Raw genomic sequence first — 24,099 nt, 5'->3', positions numbered from 1 at the left:
TCTAAATTATTTTATGTGCATGGTTTTATTTACACTATAGCCCTAATCTTTTATTAGTTACTGTGTGTACTTATTTTATTCCTTAAAAAGACTAGAAGACCTTGCACATAAGAATAATGTCTAAATCATTGCTGTATTTTAGCTTTAGCACCACTTCTTGCACATAAGAAGTCTAATAAAGATTTTTTTTAATTTTTTTTTTATTTTGGCATATTATGGGGGTACAGATTTTAAGGTTTCAATAAATGCCCATTTCCCCCCCTCCCCCCAAGATTTAACTAATGATTTTTCAAACTAGTGATTCTTGCTTGCTTTGGTTTATCAACCTTTCAGCTAAATCAGGATTTATTACAGCCTTATTAATAATTTAGAGAAGTTAATGTCCAATTTAGAGACTCAATTGTGCTAATGCTTTGCAGTCACAAGGGGTTCCTGTTGTGATCTCTACATGCTCATATGTAGGGGGGATGGGGCCTTGAAGTATTATGTCTCAGGATTTATTAATAATATGCATTTGAAGATTTTGTTAAAATACAGACTTTTGTTTTGAAATCACAGAGCAGACCCAAGATTCAGTATTTCAAACATGCTCCCAGATTTTTCTGATACTACTGGAGCTTGAACCCAACTTAGAATAGAAAGGCGAAAGGCTAAAGTACACTGTGGCCCCATTATCCTCAGCTCGCTTGCATTAAAGACTTGGATTCTTTCATTCTTTCTCATATTAAAATCTTCCTCAAATCCTTAAATCATGGCATGTGTTAATTTATGCAAGGTGGTCAAATTATTACTTTTTTCCTTTACAATTCTAGACTGGTCTAATCTATACATCTTGAACTAACTTATTCCTTAATTGCCAGATGTGGTAAATGTCTTGCTTAGTGTAAGCAATGATTCATAAACTTTTTTACCTTGGTTTTCTCAGACAAACAAGGGAAGTACACTCATTTCATATACATTAATTTGGAAAAAAGAGGCCAAGATGAGGATTTATGTTAGACTTCAAGTATCTCTGCTGTTACCTATGGCAGCAAAAATTCTACCTAAGATGCCTTACTACAATTATATTTTTAAAGACTTTAAATTCTCTTTATATCTTACTTCAGTAAAGTTAAAAATATGCTGTTTGGCCTCTCTTTGAAGTCTCTTGCAATATCCATTTTGTGTTTTATAACATCTGAGGAGCTTTCTCATATATTAATACTATGTATACTGGTCCTCAAGGAGTACCTAATTTTCAGATGAGAAGAAAACCTAAACTTGGAAAGAATGAGTAATTATTCTAATGGTGCACAGATAGTATGCGTCAAAGAGCTCAAACCTATTTATGCCTTCTAATTCTAAACCCCATCACCCATTACAGCTATATTTTATATTAATATTTTAATGTTAAGCATTACTTAGAAGAATAAGATTCTTTTTCAAAAGAGCTCTATTTACATTCCACTGAATGTACCAACAGACAAGTTCACTTCTGTTGGTTCTTCCAGTTCACTACTCCATTGGGATTACTGAAGTATTTATCTTATTTTCTAGACTATGTCTGGCTCACTATGGCTTTAGTCAAATAAACCTCTTTATGACCATCTTTATAAGTAAAAAGCACTTTAGTTCTAATTTATGCCTCTTTTGAATTAATAGGATTAAAGAAGCATGTTTAAAGGACTTTACAAAATGCAAACTGTATATTACTGGTTCTTAAGAAACCAGAGAGGCATTTTTTTCTGTTAAAAAAGATCCAATGACATTCTATTTAAAATTGTCATTAAATTTATATTTATACACATGTACCGAATCCATCTCACTGTGAAAATTCCTTTAATAAGACCCAAGGAATTCGAGCCAAATTTTAGGTAAGTGAAGTTATAAAACAAGCAGTTGCACATAAAATCTTTTATCTCCTCAATAATTTATAGAATAGTAAATCAATTGCATATAAAATCCAAAAAGAACTTTTCCAACCAAAAAATAGTTGACTGGGTTTAATTCCAGTAAAAATTGCCTTCACTTAAGCTATGCTCCTTCTAAAGTCTTTCCATATTTATGCAAAACCAAAGACACAATTGAAGTGTCTCAAGGCCTTGGTCTCTTTTTCCCTTCCAGGAGGACATGGATGACCATGTAGAACTTAGTGATTTTTATCTATCTTCTTAATTCCAGGAAGGCTCCTTATACAACACTTGCATGGCAATATTACGTGATATGTTACTTTATATTATTGTGTAACTTCCACCGTTCTGTGAACCTCCATAGATCAGTAATGTTCAGAATGGTGCTAAATAGATTTATACATAGTGTTAGATAGATTTTAATTATTATTAAACAACAGACTTGAAACAGTGAAGTTGTAACACAAACATTACTGAACTGAAAAGCAGTAGGCTTAGATCCAATCATCCATTTTTTTCAAATTATCTACTTATATGATCTCATATAGCTTGGATCTTTGACCCCTCCAAATCTCACATTGAAATTTAGTCCCCAATATTGGTGGTGGGGCCTAGTGGGGTGTTTTTGGGTCATGGAGGCATATCCTTCAAGAAGGGCTTGGTTACCTCCCTGCAGTAATGAGTAAGTTCTCACTTTATTAGTTCATGTGAGAGCTGGTTGTTTAAAAGAGCTTGGGCTCACCCTCCTCTGTCTTTTGCTCCTTCTCTCACCATGTGACACACCTGCTCTCCCTTTGTCTCATGCCTTGGTGGGAAGTTCCATGAATCCCTCACTAGACACAGATGCAGACGCAGATGCTGGTACCATGTTTCTTGCAGAGATTGCAGAGCTGTGAGCTGGATAGAATTCTTGTCTTTATAAATTACCCTGTCTCAGGTATTCCTTGCAATGCAAAATGAGCCAAGATAAGACCCTTGGGTTACTATTTAATTTTTCTGGAGTTTTGTTTCCAAATCACTATATATTAATCTTCTAAACATATATAGTTCTTACAATGTGTATCACTATCTCACATGTGAACACAATCCTCCTTGAACATATTTTTAAATTTATTTAACCTCTATTTCCATCTAGATATCAACTGCCATTGATAATGAACAAGATGCAGTTTATTATATAAAAGAGAAGCAACTTTACTAATATATATTCCAAAATAATTCAGTTTTCAGGAAAATTGTTTCCTCAATACTTTCAATAAGGTATATATTATCCCACATCTCTTTGCATCATCAATTATTCCTCTCCTAGATTATTTCAATTAGCACATAAATATGCTGTTTTTTATCTCATTAAAAAAAAGTCTATTGATCATATTGTCACACCAGCTACTGTCCATGTCACAATTACAGAAAAATTCCTTAAAGTAATTATCTACAGCCATTGTCTCTAGTCACACATGCTCAAGAATCCATCCTAGTTAGAGTTTGGCTCCCATACTCAAATGCTGCTCTTATCGAGGGCCACAATGATCCTTTGTTGTTAAATTTAATGTTAATTTTTAGTTGTCATCTCTCTAGACGTATTGGTTAAATTTGACAATGTTGACCATCCCTTTGTCTTTACTTTCTTCATTTAACTTCTTCTATACTACAACTCCTGACTTTTCTCCTCTATACCTGGGCATTCCTTTTTAGTTCACCTTGCTGTCAATTCCTTCTTTCTCCAATTTCTTGACTTGAGAGTATCCCAGAACTCAATCCTTTGAATTCTGCTCAATCCTTCAGTTATCTCAGAGTCTTACAGATTTAAAAATTTTATATAGTAATGGCTAAATTCATATCTCTAATGGACATCTCCAAGAACTCCAGACTCATATATGTATTCAAATGCTTTCTTGTAAGCTCATTTAGATATCTAATAGTCTTCTTAAAGAAAATATCCCCATTTGATTTTCCTCCCAAATCTACTTCTTTCACAGTATTCCCCACTTCAACCAATGATAACTCTGTCTTTAGACAAAAAAAAAAAAAAAAAAAAAAAAACATGGAGTCATATTTGACCTCTCTCTCTCATTTTGTATTCTGCCCATGCTGCTGGCTCATGTCCTCTTATATCTCCACTCCTGCCATGTTGGCTCACAGACCATAATTTCTCACCTGAATTAGTACAATAGCCTCAAAGTTTGCTTTCTATTTCTCTGTTTCACTGTTCTTAGCACAGAAACCACAGTGATCCTACTATACTCAGTCAGATCATGTCAGACCATGCTCAAAATTCTCCATTTCCATACGACTCAGACTAAATGCCAGCAGTGATCTAATCTCTTCTCCCTCATGTTAACTTTCTACTTAACCATTTTCTTCTTTTTCCCATTCCACTGTTTTTTTTAGTTATACTGTCTTCTATAGGATCCTTAAACATGCCAGTCACGCTCTCAACCTAGGGCTTTTGTACCTTGTGTTCTTCCTGCCCGAAATAATCCAGATATCTGCATGACTTGCCACAGCGATCTCTTTAAATATTCGGGAAAACATCATTCTATCAGTGTGCTCTTTCTTGACCACCATATTTGACTACTCCACCCCCACCACTTCTTAGCTTCGTTTCTTGATTCATTTTTCTATGTAGTACTTATCACTTTCTATCTTGCTAACTAATTTATTTAAGTATGGTCTAGTTTTCCCTACCAGAATATAAACTACATAATGGTAAGGACTTTTATCTCTTCTCTTTGCTGATATATTCACTAGTTCTCAGAATAATGCCAGAAACACAGTAGGCATTCACAAACTATTGTTATGAACTATTGACAGTCGAATACCACATGCACAATGAAACTATCCTCAAATTCTTACCCCTATGTAAGTCTCAGCCTTTTAAGTGGCTGGGACGATAGGCGCACACCACAACACCAGGCTCCTTGCTGAGGTTTATATTTATCTCATCTTCTGGAGTTTTCCAAACAAATAACATTACAGACACTGATGATTCCTGGGTATAAATATCCCTAACATATACAAGGTCCTTCGTGATCACTATGAGATAGAAAACGTGTACATTATTATCAGATTTAAGGACATTATCTTCAAAAATTATTTTTTGTACACTGCCGTACAAACTGCAGTTAATTATTGTACTGCAATTAATTATTGTACACTGCTGTACAAACTGCAGATATCACTGTGAGAAGCCTAGTTTGTAGGGCAAAATGTATGTCATAATCACAAAATATAAGATCTGGAAATATAGAACATCCTGGCATAATATTTAGAATCATTCTTCTATGAAAATTTGATTATGAAGACAAATTATCACAATGACAATCTACGTTTTTTATTTTTTTTTAAAATAAGTTAAGCGAAGGGCATAAAAATCCAACAAAAGTCAGTAAATATCTTTTGGCCACCCAAAAAGTGCATGCTGTCTTCTTCAACTGCATTTAATTTTGACAATTGAAAATCACATAATCAGGTTTAGTCAAATATCAACATGATGCTTCTGTAAGTTTATTCATTCTGATAGGTAAGTGCCTCAGAGAAGAGATGCTTATGTCTATAGTCAGACAGACAGAATTAGGAGCCAAGGCTCTATGTAGCCTGGGGTTGACCCAGGAGTCAAACCATGAACTACTTTGTGAACTAGGCAAGTTGTTCAATCTCCCAGTATCTCAGTATCCACAAATATATAGAAACTGAATGATAATCCCCACCTCAGGGAGTGGTGGTTAGGATAAAATTAGATAGTTCACACATAGTCATCATACTAATCCTTTGCTCATAATGAATCTCTGTGAATATTACCTATTATTAAAGTTTATTTGCAAGTGTGATTTTTTTTGCATTGTCCCCATTTATCTATCGATGCAAAGTTTTTGTGATAGTAACATTATTGAAACCAGATAGAGTTTCCTCTTTTTTTCTTCAACCCCTTATTTTAAACTTTCCTTACCCTTTTTTAAAACTGTTGTTTGATTTTTAATATTTGTTTTCTATTCTTCTACTTTTGAAGGTAAATTTTGTATACAGATGAACAGACCGTACATGTGCAATCTGATGACTTGTGACAAATCTATATAATTCAGTGATCCACATCCCTATGAATACAGGGAACATTTTTATAACCCCCCAAATTTTCCTCTCATGCCCTTCCCAGTTAATCCTACCTGACTCCCCACAAAGGCAACTCTTCTAATTTTTTGGTAAATAGCCAATGTATATTTAATACTACAAGGACAAGAAACCGCTCAAATTTTTCCAATTTTACTCTCCCATCAGCAACATTTGCAAGCTAAAATTGTTCCACAGATTTTCCAATATTGGGTATTGTCATATGTTTTTTAGCTATTCCAATAGATATGTAGGAGTATTTTACTATAATATTAATTTGTATATAGCTGGTAACTCATGATGTTCAGCCGTTTCATGTTCTTTTTGGTCATTTGAATATCTTCTTCTGTAAAGTGTCTATTTTTAAGTATTCACCCTTTATAAACTTGTTTCTTTTAAATTATTAATTTGTTTGAGATAAATTGTAAATTCAAGTCTTTTGCTGAGATAAGGTTTTTTTTGTTTATTTTTTTATTTTAAAATATTAAGGGGGTACAAATGTTTTTGTTATATGGATACCTTTTATAATGGTTACGTTGGGGCTTTTAGTGTGCGTATCATCAGAATAGTGTCCATTGTACCCAATAGGTCATCATGTATAGATATAAGTTTTGTGAATATTTTATAGCTTTCCTACCTCTTATCTTTTCTTTTCCCCCTTTCCCCTTTCCCCCCCTTTCCCCTTTTCCTTTCCTTTCCTTTCCTTTCCTTTCCTTTCCTTTCCTTTCCTTTCCTTTCCTTTCCTTTCCTTTCCTTTCCTTTCCTTTCCTTTCCTTTCCTCTCCTCTCCTCTCCTCTCCTCTCCTCTCCTCTCCTCTCCTCTCCTCTCCTCTCCTCTCCTTTTCCTTTCCTTTTCTTTCTTTCTTTTTTTGTTTGTTTTTCTTATTCCTTTTCTTAACAGTATGTTTTTGGCTAGCAGAATTTTGTTTTAATTTTGTTAACATCTAGTTTTAAAAAATTATGGCTATTTTTTTGTGTGTTCTAAGAAATTTTTGCTTACATTGAGGTTGCAAAGGTGTTATTCTAGGTTTATTCTAGAAGCTTTAGGATAGAATTTTAGCTTTTAGTTTTAGGTCTATGATCCATCTATCTTGAATATTTTTTTGTGTAAGGTATAGGGTGAAAACTGAGGTTCATTTTTTTTTGAGACAGAGTCTCACTCTGTCACCCAGGCTACAATACAGTGGTGTCATCATAGCTTAATGCACCTTCAAACTTCTGGCTCAAGCACTTCCCCTGTCTCAGCTGCCCAAGTAGGTGGGACTACAGGTCCATGCCACTGTGCCAGGTTGAATTTTTCTATTTTTTGTAGACATGAGGTCTTGCTCTTGCTCAGGCTGATCTTGAATTCCTGGCTTCAAGCAATCTTCACTCTCAGTCTTCCAAAGTGCTAGGATTACAGGCATGAGCCCCTGTGCCCAGTTGAAGTTCATTTTCTATGTATTGTTACCAAATTGTTTCAGCATGACATCCTTTCCACCCTGACTTGCATAGTGTCTTTTATATAAATAAGACTATATAAAAGTTAGTTGTGCCAGATTCTATTTCACCAAGATATCCACAACAACTCCCATGCTACAGCTCCTTATATACGTAACTATGACACTATTATCATTGAGAAACACAGTTTATATGCTTTCCTCTTGAAATTGAGTGAGGTTTTATCACTTTTCAATCAATAGAGTACCCTTGAAGTAATGCCATGTGACTTCTGAAGCTAGGTCAAAAAGGTAATACAGCTTCCTCCTTGTTTATTGACATGATGCACTTGAGGTCCTGAACTAGTTTCGAGGAAGCCCAAACTTCTTATGTGGAAAGACTCCCTCACAATAAACAGACATTACATAAAGAGAGAATTGTCAGCCAACCAATGCTCCAAATTTTTACTGTTCCAATTCCTGCCATCATCTGACTCCAAAAACATTAAAGAGGACAAGCCAAAACCATCCTGCTGAGCCCTTCCCAAATTCTTGACCCACAGAAACTGAGAGAGATATTATACTTGTTTCATGAAGGCACTGAGTTTTATGGTGACTTGTTATACAGCAATAGATATCCAAATTATATTTTGGTTTTAGGAATGGGGCACTGCCATAAGAAAAACATAAAAGGTATGGCTTTAAAGATTTTCTTTGTTAAACAATAGGGCTTCTAAATATCTTAAAAAGTTATCACATGATAGTCACAAAGAAAGCTCAAGGAATAGAAGGGCTTATGTCAAAGAGTTTTGCAGATATAGCTTTAGTTTAATGAAATGTATTATAAATTGATACATGAAAAACCATAAGAGTTCTTTATATGAGATGATACCTATTTCTCTACCTTATAGTTTATTAAACTTTGTTCTGCTATATCTAATCTGCAATCTAGATACTAAGTTTTTAATTTCAGACATACTTTTCATCCCTAGAATTTCCATTTCATTTTTTTTATAGTTTTTACTTCTCTGCTGAGATTCCCCATTAATTCCCTTTGATAACATTTTCTTTTAAATCCTTGAGCATACTTATAATAGATGTTTTAAATTCTTTGTTTTATAACATGAACATCTGCACCATCTTAAGTTTGGTTTATATTAACTGTATGTTTTCCTTCTTATCATTAAATTATCCTGTTTCTTTGTATATCTAGTAACTTTTGATTGTATCTGGACATCACGGATACTAAATTGTTAAGGATGTGGCTGTTTGGGTTTTCAGTAGAAATTATTGAGTTTTTTTACTAACAGATATATTGGCAGGTCATTTACATCATTTTGAGGCTTATTTTTAAGTTTTTTTAAGGTAGGGCTGGAGTATTCTTTACTCTAGAAATACAGTAGCCTAGCTCTTAAAATGTGACCTTTGCAACATGACATCTGAGCATCCAATGTGTTTGGTAAAGTCTTTCAATTCTGGTTGGTCAGAACTCATATATCTCTCTTTAACCTCCAATATCTCAGCCTAGCTCACAAATTTCCTGTTTGCCTCAAACTTTTCTCAGTCCTCAGTTTCACCCTTAGGTGATTACTTTCTCCTATCCCTGCCACCTATTGCTTAATGTCTATAAATGGTTGCTTCATGTAGTTTGTACAGTTGTGTAGCTGTTTATGGTAGAAGGCATAATTCAGTACTACTGTGACATTGATAACAGCCTTGACTTTGTTTTTTATTTGTACCTAATACCTTACCATAATTGTTAATGTTCACTTGAAGCCAAGAACATTTTAGGGGAATGATATAAAATTAAATATATCCATAATTAAGAAATAAATGATACCCAAATATAGCTTTAAATTATTGATTAAATAAAATATTAACAAATTATATATCATAATAATAAGATCAATGTCCTTGGATAAAAGTCTCATCCTAGATGATCAATAAATATACTTCAAATTTTAATGACTTTTATAGATATAAATATATAAAATGCAAAAAATAATATAAATTATCCAACTCTTTCATACATGAGATATATAAATTCCAAACAAATACCAACATATAGAATATGTAATGAATATAATGTGCTAATTCTACTTTTATATTTGACATCCAGTTAGCTTTTATTATTAATATTTAATTTGGCTGTAAATTGTCATTTTAAAGATCAGAAGATAGCAAAATTTGTAGCATAATTTTTACCTGCCAAGTTCAGAATAAAGTGGTTTGACTCTCCCTATATCCCATTTGTCAATGGTATATGCCATTACTCAACGTATTAATGAAGCCCAGAGTACATCATAAAAAAGAAAACAAAATTTTTAAAAATCTCTGGGAATGAAACTTGGACATACACACACAAAAATGACTAACTATAATGCTTATAAACTTTGCTTTTATGTTAATTTAAACACATAAATACAATTAGCTTAGCAAATTTCATTTCTTAAATAGTTTTTTCATGCCTTTTTATTTAAAAATTTTCACATCTTCTATTTTGTATTACAAAACATGTATATACTTGAGATCTTAAAACTATCCTAGTGTGTTAAAGGTTTTTTGAAGATATTTTACTGTGTTTTAAAAAGTATCCTCTAAGTAGAATAAACTAATTAGTAGCAGTTATGTCAAATTAATTAACAGTTTTCTATTTTTTAGGGATTTATTTGATTTAATATAAAACTGATTGCAACTTTCAGACCAAATTGATAATTTATAAATACTGGGCTGAAAAGTTTACTTGACTAGTTTTAGCATCCTTTTTCCTCACAAAAATAAATAATCAGGCTTTGTATTCTATAATATTTTTATTAATTGATGCCAACACTATAAATATTTCACAGAATGCAATATTCATTTCTAAATAAAAAAGATAGTAATGGAAAATACATTAAAAAATCTTAATAAGCAATATAAAAATATTCACATATTTACCTTTGTAGGTTAGCTTGAGTCGTGGAATATTTTGCTTAGAAGTTCCAATAACTGGAAGAAACAGCATGGTCATGCTTAGCATCATCAAAGCATGAAAAAGGTGAAAATCTTGGCTTCTGGTCTTTGGTCTCTCATCTTTATTAGAATTCATGATGAAAACAATGTTCTCTTTCAAACAGTGTTAATTTAATCTAAAAAATAAGAAAAATAAGACTATTAAGATAGCAGTTGGGAGATTTTTCTAGACTTACTAAATTATAATTTTCTGAATGTATATAGATTTTTAAAAATAATTTTTCCTTCTCTCATCTTTTGCTCTTCAAAATTATTGCAGAGGAAATGAATCAGAACTGAGTAATAAATTCAGGACTGGCATTACTCAGATGTAGAAATGAATACACCACTAGAAATTCAACTATTTTGTTAATTAACATCTCTTCCTCTCCTAAAGTTGTTTTTGGTTTTTGTTTTAAATGAAAATGTTGAAGAACCAACTTTTACATAATTTGATGAATTTCTTAATCAGATAAGAACACCAGTAAAAACCTCCTATTGCCCCACATCATCCCCAAAGAGAAAGAGCCCCCAACAGAAACAGACAAAAGCTGTCATTTAGAGAAAGTTCTCTTGTTTCTGACTTTAAAGACATTTTAAAAGTCCATTTAAATTGGAGAAATTGGGTAATATCAGGTCAGGGTCACCAATATAGATGTTAGGACTGGAATAATACAATCTTACTTGTACCTTATACTATTCCACACTAGGCAGCACTGATAGAAAAACAAATTGTAAAATAAGAGTCTATAAGTGGGAGGAAGTAGTTATTAACTAGGCTGCCATAAATAAGCTGACTTGCTTGTTTTCCTTAAGGCATGGACTAAATCAAAACACATAATTCAAACTAATACTAGTAATAAAAATTATAAATAATACTTATTTAATATTTATATGTGCCAGATACTTTTCAAAAAATGCTTTACTTACATCAAATGATTTAATTTTAATGACAACTGAAGGCTAGGTAGTTATTTATCTCATTTCAAAGATGGGGACACTGAGGTATAGAAGTAAATAGTTCTTCTAAGGTCACATGGCAAGGAGGAGATGGATCAAAACAACATATAATCAGGACTTTAGCTAGAGTTGTCTGCTTCTTCACACCCAAGTCTTTGGTTGCTTTTCATTATGGTATAATAAAGTGACCTTCAACTCCTGATGGAGTCTTTGACTTCTCTTCCTTTTCCATTGACTTAGTGCTCTCCTTCTAGGAAATATCTCCCAGCACTAGCTGTGCTGGCCTTCAGGGAGGATTCTGGATGTGGTACCTGCTTTAACTGTCATTCATATAATTTCTATACTTTCTTGGTAATAGCTTTAGCCATAATAAAAAAGTATTAGACTTTAAATAATTTTATAATTATTTAATATTCAAAATAAACATTTTATACTGATGCAGTGTAGTTTTAAGAAAATATCTAATAAAAGGTGCATTTTTCTTAAGCAAGATCAACCCCTCACTGTACTAAAATGCTTCACAGACTTTGCATATCAAGGTTCCAATTACCTCAAATCTCAGAAGTTAAGATCAATCTGTGAAAGTGAAATAAGATCAAATTTGATATTAATTTATATTTATGCATGACAAGCATTTAAGGATAGACTTCAAATTTTGTTAATTTTCTTCATGAAATGTTGAACGTGAATGCTTAATAAATTATATTTTCACAATTATTTTCATTTCCTTCAAAGATACCTATAGAGATTACCAAATTATTCTTTGTTTATAATCAGTGAATATTTAATTTTTTCTTGTAGAAGGTTATTGCATATGCAAATAATCAAGTTTATTTAAAAATATTGTATTAATTATAGCGCATATCACATTTTATTCACATTTACTTGACATTTCTTGAGTATTTTACCTAATTAGAAATAATTTGAGAGAAAACAGGACCATCCTTCTGACCAAAAAGATCTAATACCATCAGAAGTTCTTTATAAAAATTTTAGTTTTCAAAATTTCAATTATTCATATGTTAATAGAAAATATCAATAAAGTTCTTCTTTACATAACATATGAATAAAGTCTAAAAATTATATTATTTCAAAACTAGTAATAAAACACGTTTATGGTATTGCTGCAAACCAATCACTTTAGCTGATCTACAGAAAAATATTTATCAAATTAGATTTGAATTGTGTAAGTGTTAAATTACTCAATCTCTGAAGATATGCATTCTTGCAACTTTTTAGTTTTGTCATTTACATTAGAAAAAATAGATGTACTCTTTGACTTATAGATTCTCTTCAAAAACATGCTGCTTTTATGTAAATACCATCACAAGTTTTAGATATTTATATTTCTATATATATAGAAGTATATGTAATATATTTGCAATATTTGAATATATGTAATATACTCTGATCAGTCATTAGCACCATAACTAACCCCAATCATTTATTAAGGGGAAGACAGATAAAATTCTTTTCTGAAAGAAGTGGCTAATTATAAACAAATAAAGGACCATAAAATAATTCTAAAATTAAGATATTTATGAGATACTATACAAGAGAGCTCAAAGTGTAATATAATTTTAAGCAAAACAATCAGTGTTACGGAGTACAGAGAAAGGAGAATGAAAAGCAAACAGAAAAAGTTCCAGAAAACCGTGAAACCTGGTTAAATGTTCCTGAAAAGCAAGGCTGGCAGCATGATAGACTTGATTAAATGACTATAAAAAGGAAGAAATAGTGTAGCGTAATCCATTAAAGTGGAAGAGAGAAGACTAAAGACGAACTTGAGCTAAATCTTAAATTTGCTTCATACCTGTTCTGGTACTTAATATATTGCAACTCAAAACAATGCATCACTCCATACTGCCTTTGATATTCGATCATGTGTACTGGTTGCACCCACATTCATCAGAGCTTCTCTAATCCATTTCCTTGTTCCTTTCACTTTTCTCTATATCCACATGTTAGCAAAACACTAGTATCTGATTGCAGCAGTCCCACAGCCTCAACATACAAACATGTATTCTTCCTCCTACCCATACCCTCTGAAAAAAGTGAAAGGTAAATTGAACATAAAGACTGAGTATATTAAATTTCTCACTAGGCTTAGTTTTTCTGAGTTTCTGGACATGTGAAATACTACTTTTTTTAAAATGACATATAACAATGCATATAATGGAATGCATGTTTATGTACATAAGCAAAAGAGAGGGAACTTTCCATCTGTGCATTTTATTAGCAATAATGACCTCAGAACAGGACATTTCCTGGGAATTAATGACTAGTTGGGGTTAATGGTCCTTGGCTATGTATTGAGATATCTACTCCTCCAACTGGTCATTAATCGCTAAGACATGCCCTGTGCCTCCAACATCGTAAGTTAAGAAGATTGATGTTTTGGTTTTCAATGAACAGTAGTCATACTGTTTCTTGTAACCCAACTCATTAATATTGTTAAATAAGTTAAAAATCAAAGCACTGCTTTCTTTACTACTACAACATTCTGATAAGTGCCCGCACGTGCTGCAACATATACTAAGGGGGAGGAGTAAAACAAAGCAAAAATCCTAAAACTGCTATAACTTCTTTTTAAAACCTTAAATATTTTTCTACTATAAAACAGTCACTCCCTACAATCTGCTTCTCCTGATTCTTTGTTTTTCTACCCAACAATCCTTTGAATTCAATAGTTAATCTTTTAATTGAGACAATTTATGGGTTAAATGTCTAGCCAACAACCTCTGCACTAAACCATTGATATTTTGCTATCTTCCAGTGTGTGTTTGTGTATGTGTTTTGTGTGCACATACAAGTGTGTGTGTCCTACATCTGGGAGGAATTATAGAGAGAAGTAGGTGTGATTTAACCCAAAGTGGGTGGATTTAGTGAATTGCATAGGTTGTACTACATGCTACTGTCTGTAACAAGCTCGACCTGGAGCCAATTAACTGCATATAATCTACTCCAGATGTTCACTGGGACAAACGGCACTCTTGGGGATCTTCAGATGTTGAGCCAATAGGGAGTGTTCTGATTATGAGAGATTTTTACACACTGTTCCACTAAATCAGAGATCCAAATGCATAATCTAACACTCAAGAAGGCCTTGTGCCTTTTCCCTAAGGACACAAAGAGTCCAGAACTTAGTAGATAGATGGTAACTCGTCAAAAATTTTATTTGAGGAGCAAGAGATATAAAGTTTTATATGTGAACTTTATTTATATCCTTTATTTATTTATATCCATTTGTTCCAAAAGCCATTAGTGTGGAAAAATAGCTTCTGTGCATGGGATAATAATCAAAATACTATATAAGGTTTCACACATGAAAACCTAGAACTCTTAGATTTAGAATTCTTGTGTGTGTCTGTCTGTTTGTATGTGTGTGTGTGTGCGTATGTAAACTTGGAAGGGCGAAAAAGAATCTTAGATGTTTTAATTTCATAAGGAACTATTTGTTCTTCACATCTTAGTGGTGCATATAAAGTCATTTGATTTTTTTTTTACCCACTCAAGAAACACAATGAGCTATGACTACTCCCAGATTAAAACCAACATATGTATAAACTCACTTTGGCTATTGTTTGATTAGATGATTTTCCTGTAGAATGTACAAGACCAATCAATTATTGATAACACTACTTCATGGCATGACTGTAAACAGCAAACCAAATATTAATTACAGAAAAAAACCTGAAAGCCAAAGAGGCAATATCGATAAATAAATGAGAATCTTTCTGGTTACAGAGGGCTATTGTATATTCCATTGATCAAGTGCACTAATATCAAAGAAGGATGCAAGTGATACATAAGAAGGTCCAATGGGATAGAACTTAGAATCTTAGAATTTTCACTTAAATGTATTTTATTTCATACTTTGTAAATTCCTCTTTTGTGTATTTTCTAATACACATACATAATAATCTACAACTTTGGTAACAAACGAGAGATTATGCAATCACTGCTTAAGTGTATAGTACTATTAGTGATCAGATGAATTTATAGGGCAGAAACTTTTTGTTGAAAGACTTTAATTATCCAAAGGAATTCGTTGTCTATGAATATCATAAATTCCCCATCAATTGATATATTCCAATGGGTTCCAGAAGACCATCTGACTATTCAGCGATCATGAAGAAGAGTCTTACATTTGATTAAATGTTAATCAACTTCCTAACATCTTTATGATCCTATCCAGCAATATTACTTCACACACTAAACTAAGTATAAATATCATCAATAATTAGTTGTAGAGCTGAGCTAAACCATTTATCAGTAAAGATAAGTTACAGTAGTTACACTTTTTATTTTGTAGTAGTTTAGAAACAATGTTTGTACTTCTAATATATGATGAAAGTATATTGCTATATAAATACTTGCTCAGCAAAGAACCACTGTAAACATTTACTTGGGTTTGCTTAACTTATTGCTGTGTACTCATAGCCAAATCAAATTCTTTAGGCTCTTGCCCCTAATGAATTCAATAGAAAATAATATAATAGATTTCAGAATATGTATGTGTAACCTCTTAGAATTCATATTGTGGGTCACCTTTTTTTACTGAACATAACAGTAACAACAAAACAAGTTTTAAGTTGTAAAGAGGTCCCAAAGAAATCAACTGTCTCCAAGGTCTGAACTGTTCAAATAACTAACACATCTACACAAATATTAATACAACTCTACTGAGAATAGTTTTATTGATAATAAATTTCCATATCCTAAATCTCATATCAATTTGCTATTCAAAGCAGCAACTGAGAGTTATTTGCGGGTTCAGAGAAAGTACTAACAGCATAATCAGAGTTGGTCTCTCTTCAAATTAGATCAATCTACAGTCCAAAATTTCAAAATTTTTCCATTCAAATTCTTATGTTCTGGGGAGCATTTTAACACCTACACTTTTTGATGACCAAGATAATCTTATTCCTTATCCTTTGGAATTCTGATATATGATTTTTGATAATGATAGAATATTTTGTCAAAACTTTAATGTCTACCTTTTGTATTCAAAACATAAAATGGCTAGTTTATAAAATTTAATAGCATCCACCTCAAATATTACGATATGTGCCCACTAGGTTTACTTTTTAAATAAAAGACTATCAAATAAAACAGAATAGAAATTACTGCAATTAAGAAGGCAAACAATTACATTATCTTGAAATAATAAAATAGGAATTAACTATTTATTATTGAAAGGTTCTTAATGCTAATTTGAGTCTTTTTATCTTTTAGGAATGTCATTATTATCAAAACTAAGTGATATTTTAGCAAATATCCAAACATTTTAATTTATTTCTTTCCTGAAATTCACATTTAGTTATTTAGATATTGAGTTATATGTCCAGTAAAGATATTCCCATATTTTATAAATGTAGCTAATATTTTTTGCTAATGTGGGCAACAAATGGATTTGAATCTTAAAAAAATTTGAGTCTTCATAAAAAATTATATAGAATATTCTATTTAAAAATAATTTAGTGGCTCCATGGTCTCTGTATCAGCAGAAATACTGTGCACTTTGAACCTGTTTTTGTATTTCATTATATTTGATAACATTATCATGGTGCTTGCTCCAGCAGCACTTATTCTAAGGTCAGAACAATGCAGAGAGGCACAAAGAGAAGAGTAAAACACCAACATTAGAATGACAGGTAAATGTATAAAACTGAGAATTTCTTTTCATTTCTTGACATGTGTGGTAATGCTGTTTTTCATAATCTTCACATGTATATTACATTTTCCATTAAAAATACTGAAAAGTTAATTATGTTAAAGGAAGGAAAATTGAAAACATTTTTTAAATTCCATAATGCATACCCTTCAAACTGTGAAATAAGGATTTCATAATATCCTCAAAAACAGCATACAGAAGTTATTAGTTGCCAATTTTTCAAACTACTTACACAAAACCACTTAATGTATAGGAAATAGTATTCAAATAAATTCCTACACTAAATCTGAATTATAACATAGGTTTACACAATACTTAATTTAGAATCTTAAGGTTGTAACTATTAGAAACTAGTAATGATGAATTAGTTAATGTTTTCAACGCACATGATGTAGAATTATAAGGATTTTCCATAAAAATCCTAACACTTTTAAGTAAATGGATCAAGAAATGCCATCAAATTTATCAGCAACTCCCATATTGAACAGCAAACTTTTAAATCTAAAAAACAGCATGTAGCAGGAAAAATGTGACCTTGAATTTCATATTCACATAAATTCTCCAGGAATGCATGTACTTTTGAGATCAAAATACTTCTGATAATTTAAATGAATCCTATATAGCCTTCTTTTAAAAGAAAAAAAAAGATGTGCTAAACACATTAACACTATTTTTTGCTTTCTTCACTACTTAATGAAACACCTTAGGGAAATAAACAGTTCTAGCAACTGAAGTATTCCATCTGCATAGGAGAAAAAATTTAGATAATTCACTTCATAAACATAACACTATCTGAGAATAAGATAGGCAGTTTGTGAAAGGAACTTAACATCACATGTGGACTTTAGGAACCAAGTTTTCATATTGTATTTGAATGTCATGATGTTTGACTCAATTCAGCTACTAATTAACATTTTGAATTCAACAACTGATGACTATGCAAACAAAAAGGCAGCTTTTTTCAACAAATAAAAGAATTGTCCAGCACTCTCAGCAGTACTAGTTCTTTAATGATCATTGTTTATATTTCCAGTAATGATGACATAGATTCATGGATTTCATCTTGCTTTAAAATGCTTCAAATTCAATTGTTCCAATCCATTTGTATTTCTAATTCGCTTATTTCTTAGGAGAATATTATAGAGTAAGTTTGCACATGCTCATTGTCGGGGATGATGGGTAGATCTCTGGAAGACACTTATTCATAATAGAAATATGACCTTTGCTACAAATGATCTACTACCGGTAGCTATTACCAGAAACTCAGACGTTCCCAAGACCCTGACCCAGTAAATATTCCTACATTTGGTTTGGCTCCGCTATTGAAAAAAATCTAAAAATAATTTTTAAAACAAAGCTATACATTTTACAAATAAACTTATAATTTTCATTTTTATACCTCATATGACTATATTGCTAAATTTATTTTACCTATATATCTAAGTACCCCCAGTCCTATCTTCTTAATGCTTCTGGAGCATGTCAGAAACACAGTAGCATGGTTGTTAAGAGCTCAGACATGAAGCCCAGGTCTGCCACTTGTTTCCTGTTTATCCATGGGCCAGTTACTTAACCTTGCTGTATCTCATTTACAACATCTGAAATTGTGGATAGTAATAGTATTTAACTCATTTGTTGTAGGGACTAGAAACCATGATATAAAGCGTTACACCATGCTCAGTACATAGTAAGTGATCAAATGAATATTAGCCATTTTTAAATTATTGTATTCAGTTTGTCTTAATTTTCTATTACAACTCTATTTAAGTACAAGAGCAAATTATGGTTTTAAAGAAAACTCATAATTAACCTGAAACTATGCTTATAGTTTATAATACCTAGAAAATAGAGTTCTTAGGAAAATACTATATCATATCCAAGAGTACGAAGACAATTTTTTAAATTTTTACCTTGAGTTATAGAAACTTACATAAAGTCTTTGAATCTTCCACGGACAGCTGAGCCTACTGATTGCGTTCAGGCTCTGGCCATATAATGATTTGGGTCGCAATTTCTGTTTTGCTACATATCAATTTTATCCCCTGAGATAATTCACTTTATTTTTCTAAATCCAGTCTCTTCATCTATAAAACAGGATTATCAGTTCTTATCAAACATGATTGTTGCAAGAATGAAATGAAATATCTCATGGGAAGGACTTAGTAACTTGTATGGCACATGGCTAGCTCTCCACAAATGTTAACTTAACACTCTTACATTTTTTACATGAACTATAATAGCAACAATTTTCTAAAGATGTTAAGTGAATATGAAACTTAAAAGGAAGTCTGGAAACTCCTATGTTATGCTATCAAGCTTTCAAAATGTATTTGTATAATTTGGCATTAAAGTTCCCAACCCTCATTCCACAATGTAAATGTTTTCAACACATGATTAGATAAGATCCCTACTGCAGTAACAATAATACATTATTTTTCTGCAAACTTCTAATTTGTTGAGCCCATATGCACTGCCAAACTGAAATCCTAACAAAAAGAACACACTTAATTGCTTTATTGGATGTGGAAATTGTTAAGATAATAAAAAGTCAAAGACAGATTGAAAAAGAAATTTTTTTAGAATATTCAATTTAGGATTACTAGATATGTTTGAAGAAAAAGTCTATGAGGTCAGTCTTGGGACTGATATAAATATATGGAAATGGTTTTGAGAGTAAGCCAACCTAATGTTACTTTTAAAGGCTTATTTGGATATTATAATAGCCAAAAAAGTGCATACATACAGAGAAATTTAGTTTTAATTGTAACTGCTATACTTTTTTGGAATATTCAAAATATTGTTGTCACAGCATAGTAAAATCACAGTTTAAAAAAATCTTTCCAAATGATATTTAGTTTATTCCCTATGTCTTGCAAGATTTGCATTTGTACTTTCCAGAACAAGCATCAACTCCATCTACAGACAGGTGTACTTCTTTTAAACCACATGAATGCAGGACATCTATCGCATTCATCACTGTATCCCCAAAGTCTAGCAGAGTGCCTAGCACAGAGTAGGAAATGAGCATTTATTTGTGAAATAAGTGAAAGAAGCAATTGATTTCTTTCTTTCACCAACTCACTTCTAAGATGTACAGTGGGGAAACAGCTCAAATTTCTACATCATCCTTATGTCTGATATCATGGAAACTCAAAGACCAAAGATTCATACCCAGAGAAAAATAGGAGGAATAACTGAGTGGTTCAGGAACATTCTTGGCAATCTGTGCAACATTTTTCAAGATTTTTGAGAACCACATTTTTTTCTAACATCATTTGAGAATGTCTCAGAAAAGCCCATGTGTAGAGAGGGACCATGAAATAATAGAAATAATTTGAACATTGGAGTCAGGTGGGCTTGATTATGAATTTCAGTTTTAGCACTTCCTAGATAATATTTTCTTGGAAAATTGGGAAGTAATGACAATTTTGCTATGTTATGGATTTCAATTAATATATATTAAAATCTATGTCCACATAGTACTTACAAAATAAACGATAGCCATTATGATGATTATTCCTCATTATATATTAAGATAGTCCCACTTCCCCAACTGGGTATGAACTGACATTTAATTCTGTTGGTACTTATGACTTAGAAGTGAGTAAATGCTCATTTAACAATTTGAGAAATTCTGTGAAGTTTCTCCCTCTTCCTATCCCCATGGTCTCAGTGTAGAAATTTTTATAAGACAACATTTTAATATGATTCTTTCTCTACTATCATCTTTCTACTTCTTCTTTCTCTATTTTTGTTAATTGTTGAATTGTACCCAGAGACAAAGCATAAGATTAAACATATTTAAACTTAAACAAGGCAGAAATTAAGCACATATTTAAAAACTACTCAGTAGGCACTTATCTTAACTATACAATTCCCACATTCCTACAAAATTCACAGCGAAAACCTTTTAATAAATACATGCATATCCAGATTAAAAAGGGAATGGGAGAGCAGTGTCTAAGTGGTAAAATATGCAAGCTACTTAAAGGAAAAATGCAGAGATGTAGAGATTATTGCTGTCTTGGGCAAGAAAGAATGTGAAGTTCAATTATAATAGTGCATGCGTTTGTCTTTTGGAATGTCAAAGAAGAGCAATGAATTCTTGATTATAAAACAATGAGAAAAAGATATCTTCCTACCCTTGACACTTCAATAAATCAGTTTTTCAGGCATTTTTCCAGTAAAACTCTTGTACTGCATTACCCTTATAAAACTAAGAGTTCTCCTTTTAAAAGTTAACTTGTGTGCTATTTTACTTTCGCAAAAAGGGCCGCCAACTTTCAGGGACTCTAATAAGCACCAGTATTAAGTAGTAATGCAACTTTTATTTCTAAAATATTGCATTTGGTTTATTAAGATGAGCATATATTATCTATCTATTGATCAATTATTCTATATAGTACAAATCTGTAAAGTAAGATACTTTAAGAAAAAAACTTTACAATTTGTAAATGATATTTTAAGACTATTTTAGTTTAGAAAAATCAAATTATACAATTGTCTACAATATGATTTTACTTCCAATACTAAAGAAAAGGCAAACTTATTACCATTAGAAGAAAAATTATACTTCATTGCTACTAAAAATGAAATTTGAATCAACTAGGAAAATAAATTTAATTTTTTTACCATTTTCAAGATTTTATTATCACATAATTGAACTATTAAAATCTGCCATTTTAAATATATATCAGATTCTCCAATTATTCTTTTATAAAGGATGCAAAGAGAACATGAGCAGGGATACATCATGCTGTAGTGGAAAAATCACTGAGTTAAGAGCCTAAAGACCTAAGTCCTGGCTTTGCCTCACAGAGGACGTCTTTGGGAATTTAATTAGCCATTCAGTGTCAGGGTTGTTTATGTAAATTTTGTATGTAGATATATCATCAACTTAACAGAAATATTTTACAGTTTTAGCAGAGTAAAGTGAAGATAAATATTTTTTAAATGATTAACAAACAACATAGACCTATTGTTTCTTTTGAAAGATTAACTTTTCCAACTTAATTCAATTTTACTTTCTCAGGGATCAATGTTAGTAGATCTTATCTAGCACAGAGTCAGATAGCAGTAACCCTGCTTTCAGATCTATTGTAATTCCTCTTTATCAAATTGAGAAGTCACATACGTTATATATATGATGTGTGTGTATATATATGGTATATACGTAAATTATATATGTAAGGTGTGTCTGTGTGTACACACACACACACAGAGACACGCACTCCACAGGGATAAGGTAAGAAAATATCTGTTCTTTAACTACCAAAGTTGTTATCAGTGTCAGTGATGCCTTTAATAATGGACATGTTATTTTATTCTAAGATTAATTTTTTTCTACTCCATTTTCATGGCCACTAATGCAGGCCCAAGTTTCTGTGACTGAATGTCAGTTACCACAATTGGTATTCTGGACTCTGCCTGTAGACTCCAATCCTGGGAGTGTCTAACATTTCCAGATTGGTTTTCTTAAAATGTTTGCTTTCATAATGCCGTATCTAATTTGAAATGTAAACTGCCTAGCTTGGTATCCAAATTCCTTCTTTAACTACACAATTACTTTCTCTCTCTGTCCCTCAATGTGCACTCCCTGTTCTAGTCAAAATGGTCAATGAACATGTGCCATCCAAATTATATTCATTTCCTGCTTCCTGTGCATGATGTTCTGCCCCCCTGATCCAATCTTATCCAAAAAGCATTTCTGGACAAGTTCCAGGTCAACACACTCATTCATTCACTCTCTACCAGGCTAACTACAGTAGATTTTTCTCAACTACATTAACTTACAGCCAAATTTCCTTGTATATGGCCTGAATTTTATGTACATCTTACCTCTCCAAAATTTGGGGAAAATGCTTAGACACAGAAAACATATATTTTATTAAACCTATTTCAAACAGCTCATAGAAGCTGAATAGGTTCAAAGTAAAGCATAATAAATGTTTAGTAGACAAACAAAAAGTCAACCTATTATAAAAGGGAAATATATACAAAATATGCTCTCCTCACTCATTAAACACTAAATTAAAGTGGGGAATATAGGTTCTGTAAATTTTCTATGAGAAATAAATGATATTCTTTAATAACTTGGAAAGTACATATAAATTTCTTACAGAGAACCTAGAAAAAATTATTATAAGAAAGTGTAGAGATAGATTGTGTTTTACAAATAATAGAAAATATTGAGATGTAGATGAAGAAACTGTTTCTCAGATGTCTGTGTTTAGTCAAACCAGTCTTTACTTCAGTTATGATAGTATCCACTTTTTAAAAATGTTTAACCATGAATAGAATATTTTATTTTAAATAAAATAAAACAAACTCTCTCAAGTCAGTAACAAGTTAAAAAAAAAAACAAACCTCTCAAGTGAATTGATTTTCCATAAATCTTCCAATGGGTTTATAGTTAGCCTTAAAAAATTACGCTTCATTTAAGATGTTATGGTTATGATTAACATGTATATCTACCAAACAACTACTGTGGTTTTTAGTAAGGTGTGGATTGATTGGAAATTTATAATGAAAGATAAATGTTTGTTTTTGACATTACAAATGGTGATTTTCTTGGAAAAGAATATATGCTTTAAAAAGTTTCTGCATGATAATGAGAATGGGGATATGAGTATGGTAGAGATTACAAACTGTCCTCCAGGGTCAAAACTGCTACTTCATGTTAGGAATAGAAATAGACAAGTCCCAAAATTGAGCATGGCGCATGGTAGAAGCTACATGTTCCATCCTCTCTCACAGCTGGTAAGACAGGGTCAATAAATTCTCAATAATTCAAAGTGACGTGTCTAACGCACTTGACTTCTTTAAAATAAATTGCTTACTTCCATTCCCTTTTGCTCCCTATTCAAATGGGCTGCAATAATGTTGACAAGGTGCTTGTGAGCCAGCTGTAGTTGCTCTGCAGCTGTGGGCAATACTCTGAGGAACTCAGGGCAGCAAGATAGAATCTGGGGGCATAATAGAGCCACTTTACCCATGCTGGTCCCTCAACTGTATCAGTCCTTTTGCACAATAGAGAAACATACTATTAATACTGTTTT

General features: G+C 31.9%; 1 protein-coding gene across 1 annotated transcript in view; it reads right to left on the bottom strand.

The window, feature by feature from the left end:
* Positions 1-24,099, bottom strand: part of SEMA3D (semaphorin 3D) — a 191,926-nt gene that overhangs the window by 115,040 nt on the left and 52,787 nt on the right. The window contains exon 2 of the mRNA XM_012779523.2: positions 10,351-10,541. Coding sequence (XP_012634977.1) covers positions 10,351-10,501 — 151 coding nt within the window. The 5' untranslated portion in view covers positions 10,502-10,541. The remainder of the gene's footprint in view (positions 1-10,350; positions 10,542-24,099) is intronic.

This window comes from Microcebus murinus, chromosome 9 (assembly GCF_040939455.1).
Source record: "Microcebus murinus isolate Inina chromosome 9, M.murinus_Inina_mat1.0, whole genome shotgun sequence".
Classification (NCBI taxonomy): Eukaryota; Metazoa; Chordata; class Mammalia; order Primates; family Cheirogaleidae; genus Microcebus; species Microcebus murinus.
Note: the sequence above shows the minus strand (reverse complement) of the source record. Positions and strands in the feature narration are given on the sequence as shown.